Below are 9,095 nucleotides of genomic sequence, written 5' to 3' on the forward strand. Positions count from 1 at the left end.
CTCCGTGTCGCTGCTCCTGACACCCTCAACCCAGGTAAGCGATGCTTTTGTGTTTCTTCAGGAATGATTTGAACTGGTCTTGCTCAGTGAAGGCTGAGGGCAAAGCTTGGCATCAGCAGCGGTTCTTGTGGGCCGTGAGGCTTCAGCACAGAACTCTCCGCATATACCTGGGGCCTGGCATGTGGCGGTCTTATAGTTTCTGTCCTTTCTGTGGTCTGGGGCTCATTAGACCAAGGTTTGCTCTGAGTAAAGTCAGATGAGGATGGTGCTGTCGCTAGAGTTTAGGGGCTCAGGGCAGGACCAGCTGCTCTGCAACTTGGATTGTCTCCCACTTGACTGTTTTCTCCTAACCTTGGATGGGCTGGTGAGGGGCCTGGAGACATCAGAAATAACAGCCTCCCCAAGAGAGTTAGATTAAGCCCTCTCCTGGACACCCCTTTTTGCATCGGTTTGATCTCAGGAAAGAAGTATGCAGGATGGAGGAGGTACAGCCTGAAGCAGGGTAGACACTTCCAGGGCCTCTTTAAGTAGAGGTCACCAATGTCACCTGGGCCATTTTACTTAAAAATGTTTGTTTTGGGGCCACATCCAGCAGTGCTCAGGGTTTGCTCCTGGTGGTCCTCAGGGGACCGTATAAAAGGCCAGAGATTGAACCCAGACTGGCTTCATGCAAGGCATATGCCTTGCCCTTTGTACTATGACTCTGGCCCCAACCTGGACAATTTTTTAAAAGAGTCATAAAACCTACCAGTGTGCAGTCAGTGGGCCTGAAAAGATGTGGTCACATGATTATGTGGATTCTGGAAACATCTGGAGACCAGAGGTTCCCCATGTAAGCTGCATTTAGGGGAGCTGGCCACAGGCAGCGCCAGGACTCAGCATCCCTCTCTGATTTTGTCTTGCACTAGTTGGGGGCATCTTGACACCCTCTGGGATGATCTCATAGTCCTGAGTCTCTTCCTGAGACTCTTTTCTGTTCCAATTGTGCCAAAGAATAGTTCTGCAGCCTTTATGGCAGACAAATGATCCTGAGGCTTTGCCTCGCCAAGACAGAGAGAAGGGATTTTCTCAGAGTGACGGGCTAAGAGCCCAGATCAGAATGTGTGGCTGACCGGCTGGAACGGCTCACTGTGCAGGAGTGTGAGGACATCTACTGAGGAAATTAGCCAGTATCTGGACAAGCAGGCAGGGCAGTGGTTGAGAATATCAGTGGACTCCGTTATTGTGATGCTCAAGACACATCTGAATCCTTTGGTTGGCCATTCCTTTTTTATTCATTCATGTTTACATGAGTGATTTCAGGGATCAAACTCAGGGCCTCGTACCTGGTTAGCTTTTTTTTTTTTTTTTTTTTTTTTTTTTTTGCTTTGCTTTTTGGGTCACACCCAGCGATGCTCAAGGGTTACTCCTGGCTCTGCTCTCAGGAATTACTCCTGGCAGTGCTTGGGGAACCATATGGAATGCTGAGGATTGAAGTCAGCCGCATGCAAGGCAAACACCCTACCTGCTGTATGTTCTGGCCCTGGATGGCTTTTTTAAAGAGCCTAATATCCCTTTTATATAAGTGTGTATAAAATTTAGAATGTTTTTATTCATCTAGATACAATTAGAATATATATAATTCCAACATAGATTTAATAGACATTCTAACTTTGCCTACTTAGACAGTTAAAATGTGGCCAAAGTCTTCTGACAAGCCATTGTGAAGTCCCGTGACAAGAGGTGGCCAAACTATCCTGCTGGGCCTTCACTATGGTGGCCCCCAGGTGCAGTTGCATGTGAACACAGCTCATGACCCAAGGGTGCATGGTCTTGGGAGATCAGGGGAGTTAAGGAAGACTAGAATCAAGACTAGAGATGATGACACTAAGGCAGGGGGAACCTCCTTTCTGTCAGAGCCTGCATAATACAGCAGATGGGCTGTGGGCAGCTAGCGAGAAGCTCACGTATCTGTCCCATTGTAGACCAGGGGCAGACCCCATGCTAATCCCACGGACTGGACTTTCCCACCTTTAACGCTAAAGAAAAGAGTAATAGACTATTAAAACAGTTGACTGTGGGCTAGATAACGCACACATGCTTTGCTTACAGGACACCTGGCTTCAGCCCCTGCACCCCAAGCATAGAACCAGGAGAACCCCTGACCTCTACCTAGTATGGGAAAATTAAAACCAAACAAATAAACAACAAAACCAAAACCAGGTCCTGAGGAACTACCTGGGAGGTGAGGTTCAGGAGAGTTGCCCTCAAGGACATGGTGTTGAACTTGCAATCCAATCCAGATTGAGGATCTGCAGGCAGAGTTGCTGGTGAGTCTCATTTTGAGAAATGAAATTCAGAGAACTTCTGCTCTAGATACTTGCTTCTTAAACTAGAGACCACAAGCCCAGATTGGGGAATGGGGTCACTGAAGTGGGAGCGGTGGTAGGGGGTGACAAAAACTTAGTTTCAAAATATAGTCCTGATTCTTTTTTTTGCTTTTTAGGTCACACCTGGCAATGCTCAGGGATTACTCCTGGCTCTGCATTAAGGAATTACTCCTGGTGGTACTCAGGGGACCATATGGGATGCTGGGATTCGTACCCTGGTCGGCCGCATACAAGGCCCTACCCACTGTGCTATCGCTCCAGCCCCAGTCATGATTCTTTTTCTCAGTAAATGTTTGATTTGTACACCTATTGTATAAACCCAGGATTATATCGGCATTGGTGAAAGGAATCAAGGTCCTGTCACTGACTCATGTTTTTTTTTTTTTTTTGGTTTTTTGTTCCCCACAAATCATTGTTTTGCTATGTACTTACACTTCTTTTACTTGTATTAATTAAATCAGTCTAGTTTTTGTTTGGAGGCCATATCCAGTGGTACTCAGGGCCAATCCCTGCTCCGTGCTTGGGGGTTGCACCTGCCATTGCCTTGCAATGTCAGAGATTGAGCCCAGGCCTCTTGCACACCTGCATGCAAAGCCTGCTCATCCCACTGAGCTCCTTGGCCCTAGTCACAGTTCTAAAGAAATGATGAGAGGGGCTGGAGTGATAGCACAGCGGGTAGGGTGTTTGCCTTGCACGCGGCCGACCGGGGTACGAATCCCAGCATCCCATATGGTCCCCTGAGTACCGCCAGGAGTAATTCCTGAGTGCATGAGCCCAGGAGTAACCCCTGTGCATCGCTGGGTGTGACCCAAAAAGCAAATAAATAAAATATTTTTTAAAAATAAAGGGATATAGTGAGTACTTCACACTGAAAATGAAAATTCTGTACATCACTCTGCACATCTCTTGGGATTTGTTTAAAAGTGATTTGGGTGTGACTCCGAGTGCCTCAGGTTGGTGAACAGCCTTAGAGTCTTCTGTGGTGTCCCTGGTTTCCTCTTGAACAGAGCAGAGCAGTTGCGGGGTGTCTTACATAGTTTTCTATGTGAAGGCCAGATTGGCAGCTCTCAGGACTTCTCCAGTAATTGTTAGGCACTCTCCTGGTGCTATGACCAAGGCAGAGAACACCATAGCCAGTGTTGCGAGGTCCCGTCTGGGGAACAGAAACATAGGGAGGACAAAGTGTCAGACTGTGAGCCAATGATAATTCCTGCCTATAAATGGGAGCTGCTGGGGGGTGGGGCGCGTGTGAGATGTTTGCTGGGCAGAGAAGGATATTCATGCAGTGCACCACAGGGCCCCGAGACTTCCCAGAGAAGATGGATCAGAGTCACCCACGCTGTAGAGGAAGCCCTGTCTCAGGCTCACAGAAGCCTGTGTAAGTCAGGCTGGCATCAGGAAGCTGGGGGTAGGATGAGGGCTGTCGTGAAAGAGATTGGGGTTTTTGTCTGTGGTCTTTAGATTAAGGGGAGCTTAATGTGACTCTTGGCATATCTGAGTCACTGTTATTGTCTGCATGGTTGCAAAGGGATACAGACATTGGCATGTCAGAGTTTCTAATTTGTTTGGACTTACTGCTTGCTCTTCTTTTCTTTTCTTTTTTTTTCTTTTTGGGTCACACCTGGTGATGCACAGGGGTATTTCTGGTTTTGCACTCAGGAATTATTCCTAGCGGTGTTCAGGGGACCACATGGGGTGCTGGGAATCGAACCTGGGTCAGCCACATGCAAGGAAAACGCTCTACCTGCTGTACTATTGCTCCAGCCCCCCCCCCTTTTTTTTTAGAGCAGAACACCTAATCTCCAGAGCCACACACTCTTTCTGTCTGACCTTGGTGTTATAGAAATGAGATCTTAGATGACATGCTGTGAAGGCATGCTATCTCCACAATCATACTTGGTCTTCTCATTATCATCTCCACATTACAAGGTTTGGCGAGGGCAGTGCTCTCCCTAATAAGGCCCTGGGTAGGAGCTCCCTGGAGGATGGCCCTTGATTTTTCATCTGGGGGATTTTGTTGACTAGAATACTGGTGAGGAATATCTCTTACAGAGGATTCCCTGTCAAAGTAACTGTGGGATGTTGGGGTACAGGGATCAAAGCTGAGACCAGCCCCAGAAATAGGTGGAACCCATGGTAACTATTGTCTCATTGGAGTTCAGGTTCTTCTGTTTCACTGAGAAAATTGTGGGGCATTGTGTACCGCAGTGCATCGTTTCCAGAGACGCTGGCACAGTGAAATCAATACCACAGAGATAACACAGACATTTAAAAATGATTTTCGCCCACACACAACCCAATTCTTATTCCACCCATGCAGTTCTGCTGAAAAGTGTTTTTAATGAAGGGAGGGGGAAAAGTGTGACCTTTCACATGGCTGTGCTGGGTCCTAGATCTCAGGGGTCCCCGAAGTGAGCCTGAAACATCCTGATTTGTGATTCACCTTTCACACATGTCTGGAACTTCTGCATGTTTGGAAGGAGTCATTTAGAGGAAGGACCGGCAGAAATGCTGGGTGTGCCATCCCCCTGGCTTTATGATCAGTCATGGACGAGCTTTGCCGAATGGCTTGGTGGTGAACAGCATCACAATGTCTCACCCAGAAGGTGATACTCACCCAAAAGGTGAGAGAACTGTCACCTTCAGCTCTGAATGTCCCATTCTGTGGGCTTCACATGAAACCTCAGGGTTGAGGGTTCTGAAGTCATTTTTTTTCCTCTTGAAAAGCAACCTTTGATGGTGCCTTCAGACTCCAGATACCCCAAAATTGCTGCTGTGCCTTTGGCCAGACCCCAAAAACTTGGGGCAAAGTTTACCAAGAAAGTAAAAGGCCAAAAGTTAGGTATGTGGGAAACACACCCATAAACCACCTTCGGCTCAGCTATATAATTGGAGGCATGGCCTCTCTGGTTCCTGATTGAACTGCTTAATGGCCATGATCCCAGAGACTCAGAAATAAATCTCGAAACCCAGCGGCTTTTGGCAGAAATGCGTCCGGTCCCTGCAGTAGGTTACTGGTGCTGGGCCAACCCAGGTGGGAATAGGTTTCATGTCTTGGCCTATTCCGCCTGGCAGCCCAGGGGCCGCCATCCTTCAGAGGCCACTGGACAGTCAGGTTTGGGCCCCCAGTCACGAGACACACAGGGCCTCACGGGATGGGGGTGGAGCCAGTCCTGTCCTCCCCACCCAACGAGACCCCAAGTCATCGCCCACGAACGGCTTCTCTGGCTCCTGATCAAGCTGCTTAACGGCCATGATCCCAGAGACTCAGAAACAAATCTCAAAACTCAGCGACTTTTGGCAGAAATGCATCCGGACTCCACAGTAGGTTACTGTTGCTGGGCCACCCCAGTGGGGAAAGTGTGTTGTCCCTCCATCTGCTCCCCCCTTGGTGGCTCAGTGGCTGTCATCCTCCAGAGGCCATTGGACAGTCATTCTTGGGCCTGTAGTGACGAAACTTGTTGGGCCTCACAGGATGGGAGGTGGAGCCGGTCCTGGTCTCCCCACTCCAATGAGACCCCAAGTCATTGCCCACGAATGGCCTCTCTGGCTCCTGATCAAGCTGCTCAATGGCCATGATCCCAGAGACTCAGAAACAAATCTCGAAACCCAGTGGCTTTTGGCAGAAATGTGTCCAGACCACACAGTAGGTTACTGTCGCTGGGCCACCCCGGCAAAAGGGTGAAAGGGTGTTGTCCCTCCGCCTGCTTCCCTCTGGCGACTCGGTGGCTGTCATCCTCTAGAGGCCATTGGACAGTCAGGTCTGGGCCCACAGTGACGAGACATTTTGGGCCTCACGGGATGGGGGTGGAGTCGGGCCTGTCCTCCCCACCCCAATGAGACCCCAAGTCATTGCCCACAAATGGCCTTTCTGGTTCCCAATCAAGCTGCTTATAGGCTGTGATCCCAGAGACTCAGGAGCAAATCTTGGAGCCCAGCAGGTTTTGGCAGAATTCCCTCCAGATTTTAGTGTTAAAATTTAGGAATTTCAAAATCATGTGGCCCTACTGTAGCCACGCGACATCATATGTTATTCATAACCAGCAATAGAACACAGTTTGTCTACTGTTGCCTTTTCAGCAGATCTGAGTGTTGGGGCAAAATCTCAAATAATTATGGTGGGTATGGTGTCGAAATATTGAATGTGATCAAAGTAGAGAGAGAGTAATGTGGAAATCATCTGCTCCACAGGTAGGGGGAGGGTGGGGGTTGGGGGCATGCTGGGGGTTTTGGTGGTGGAGAATCGGCACTGGTGAAGGTATAGGTGTTTCATTGTATGACCTAGACCTAGACCTGAAAGCTTTGTAACTGCTCTCATGGTGATTCAGTAAATAAAATTATAAGAAATGAAAAAAAGTAAGGTGGAGTTCATGCCCAATTCGATCAGCTAATCAGTGGCTGAATAAATAGCAGTACTCCTACATAAAAAAAAAAAAGAAAAGCAACCTTCACTCAACCATCCACCTATCCATCCATCCACCTATCCATTCATCCATCCTTCCATCCACCTATGTACCTATCCATCCATTTATCCATCCATTCACCCATCCACCCATCCATCTACCTATGCACCTATCCATCCATCCATCCATCCATCCATCCATCCATCCATCCATCCATCCATGTACCTATCCATTCATCACCTGCCTGTCCATTCATCTGCCTATCTATTCATCCATTTTTCTGCCTCCATTTATTTATTCATCTACCTATTCATCCATCTACACCATCCATCCATCCATCCATCCATTCATCTATCCATCATCTATCACCTATTTCTGGGCATCACAAGAGGTTCTCAGGAAGCCTGGTGGAGAGACCTTCAGTATTTTCTTTGCTGTCAAATGTGAGGGTCTGAGGATATGGTACTGCAAGGACCCTTCAGTGCTGGGAGAGTATCTGGGTCACTCAGCAGTGCTTCGGGGCCTCCAGGCTGCACCCAGCAGTGGGAGTACCCTGCGATATATGTGAGTGTGAGTGTGTGTGTGTGTGAGTGTGTGTGTGTGTGTGTGTGTGTGTGTGTGTGTGTGTGTGTGCAGGGACAGGCATCAAACTGGGGTTGGCCACATGCAAGCCATGTGCTGAGCTCCTGTGTGTCTCTCTGCCTCCCTTCCCGCTCCCCGCTGTTATCGCATCTTCCAGCTCATCTCAAAACAGCTCCCAAGTGGCGGTCTCAACACTTCCTTCCCTCCTCGCACCCGCCACATCTGGACGCTCTGCCCTTTGCTTCTTTTCTCCTCATCTCCCACTCCCAGGAGCTGTCTGGGACGGGGCTTGGGTTCTGCGGTTCAGGTTCCCGTTCTGATGCCTCAGGCCCACCCTGGCTCATGAGGGATTCAGTTCCTGAACTTGCCTTGACCCCATTTTCTGGTTTCCCCCTTTTCTCTGAAGGCTGAGAGATTGGGAGCAGCATGTTCCGCCGGCTGAAACTCACTCTGTTGCTGGTGCTGTTTGGTGAGTAGAATCCTTCGAGGAGGGGACCGACCAAAGGGGGCATGGGATTTCTTTAAATCTCGTGCATTTTTAAAAGCCAACATTGTCTATTTTTATTTCTCCTTGGTTTGTTGAAAGGAGAAACTTAGCTTGGATCGTCACTGCTTTGCTGAAACAGCAGTTCTGATCTTTGTTTTTTTTTTTGTTTTGTTTTGTTTTGTTTTTGGTTTACAACCAGACATGTTCAGGGCTGACTCCTGGCTCTGTGGTCAAGGATCACTCTTGGTGGGACTTTGGGACCTTATGTGGTGCCGGAGATCAAACCCAGGTCAGCTGCATGCAAAGCACAAGCCCCCCACTCCCCCTTCCTTGCTACTCTCTCTGAAACAGCAGTTCCAGCAGCCAGGTAGTGGACTCTTTCTTGGGAAGCAGAATTTTCCTATGTGTCTATAAAAGATGGCTGGAGCCATAGCACAGCAGGAAGGGCATTTGCCTTGCACGTGGCTGACCTGGGTTCGATTCCTTCGCCCCTCTCGGAGAGCCCGGCAAGCTACCGAGAGTGTCCTGCCTGCATGGCAGAGCCTGAGAGGCTCCCTGTGGCATCTTCTCTATGCCAAAAACAGTAACAACAAGTCTCACAATGGAGACGTTACTAGTGCCTGCTCAAGCAAGTCGATGAACAACGGGGGGACAGTGCTACAGGCTATAAAAGATAACGCCTTTGGGTCCTTCCTTGGGATCCCTAGGCCCCCAAGGAAGGACCCAAAGATGTACCACATCTTTGTTCGATGTGGTACAAAGAACATATCTCTCTGATGTTCCTGCTAGAAATTTCTCTTTTCAAATCACAGCCCCCACCAAAAAGCAAATAACCAGAGTCCCAGAATCCCCAAAACTGCCTTTGATCACACCAGCCTTCCTGTAGTTCTTCCCCTGCTTCGAGCTGGCTTCTTCCTTCCAGAACCTTCTTTCTCCACTTTCCTGTTAAATGCCTACTGAAGGCTTCCTTCCTTCTCCTACCTACAGGGGTTCCCTTCAGCTCCACTTTCTTTTCAGGACGCCCTTGTGAACACCTGGGCCCCCAGGGCACGCTGTGCCCTACTCAATTTCCTTCTCCTCGCCTGCTCCCTCAACTTCCTCTTCCTCCCGGGACCAAGCTCTGGGGAAGACGACATTCATGTGGCATTTTGCTCTCCCCGCCTTCGCTTCTTCCTCTTAATTGCTTATTTTGGATCTGTGGAGGGTAATGGGAATAGCAATGACCCAGTCAAGAACTCTAAAGGCCGCAAGATG

The 9,095-nt window shown here is 48.9% G+C and overlaps 1 protein-coding gene across 1 annotated transcript in view; it reads left to right on the top strand.

Annotated features, from left to right (window-relative positions):
• Nucleotides 1-9,095, top strand: part of JAML (junction adhesion molecule like) — a 35,360-nt gene continuing 26,265 nt past the window's right edge. Inside the window, exons 1-2 of the mRNA XM_056107652.1 lie at nucleotides 1-34; nucleotides 7,761-7,823. Of these exons, the coding sequence (XP_055963627.1) occupies nucleotides 7,781-7,823 (43 nt within the window). The 5' untranslated portion in view covers nucleotides 1-34; nucleotides 7,761-7,780. The remainder of the gene's footprint in view (nucleotides 35-7,760; nucleotides 7,824-9,095) is intronic.

Source organism: Sorex fumeus, unplaced genomic scaffold (assembly GCF_029834395.1).
Source record: "Sorex fumeus unplaced genomic scaffold, SorFum_2.1 ptg000169l, whole genome shotgun sequence".
NCBI lineage: Eukaryota > Metazoa > Chordata > Mammalia > Eulipotyphla > Soricidae > Sorex > Sorex fumeus.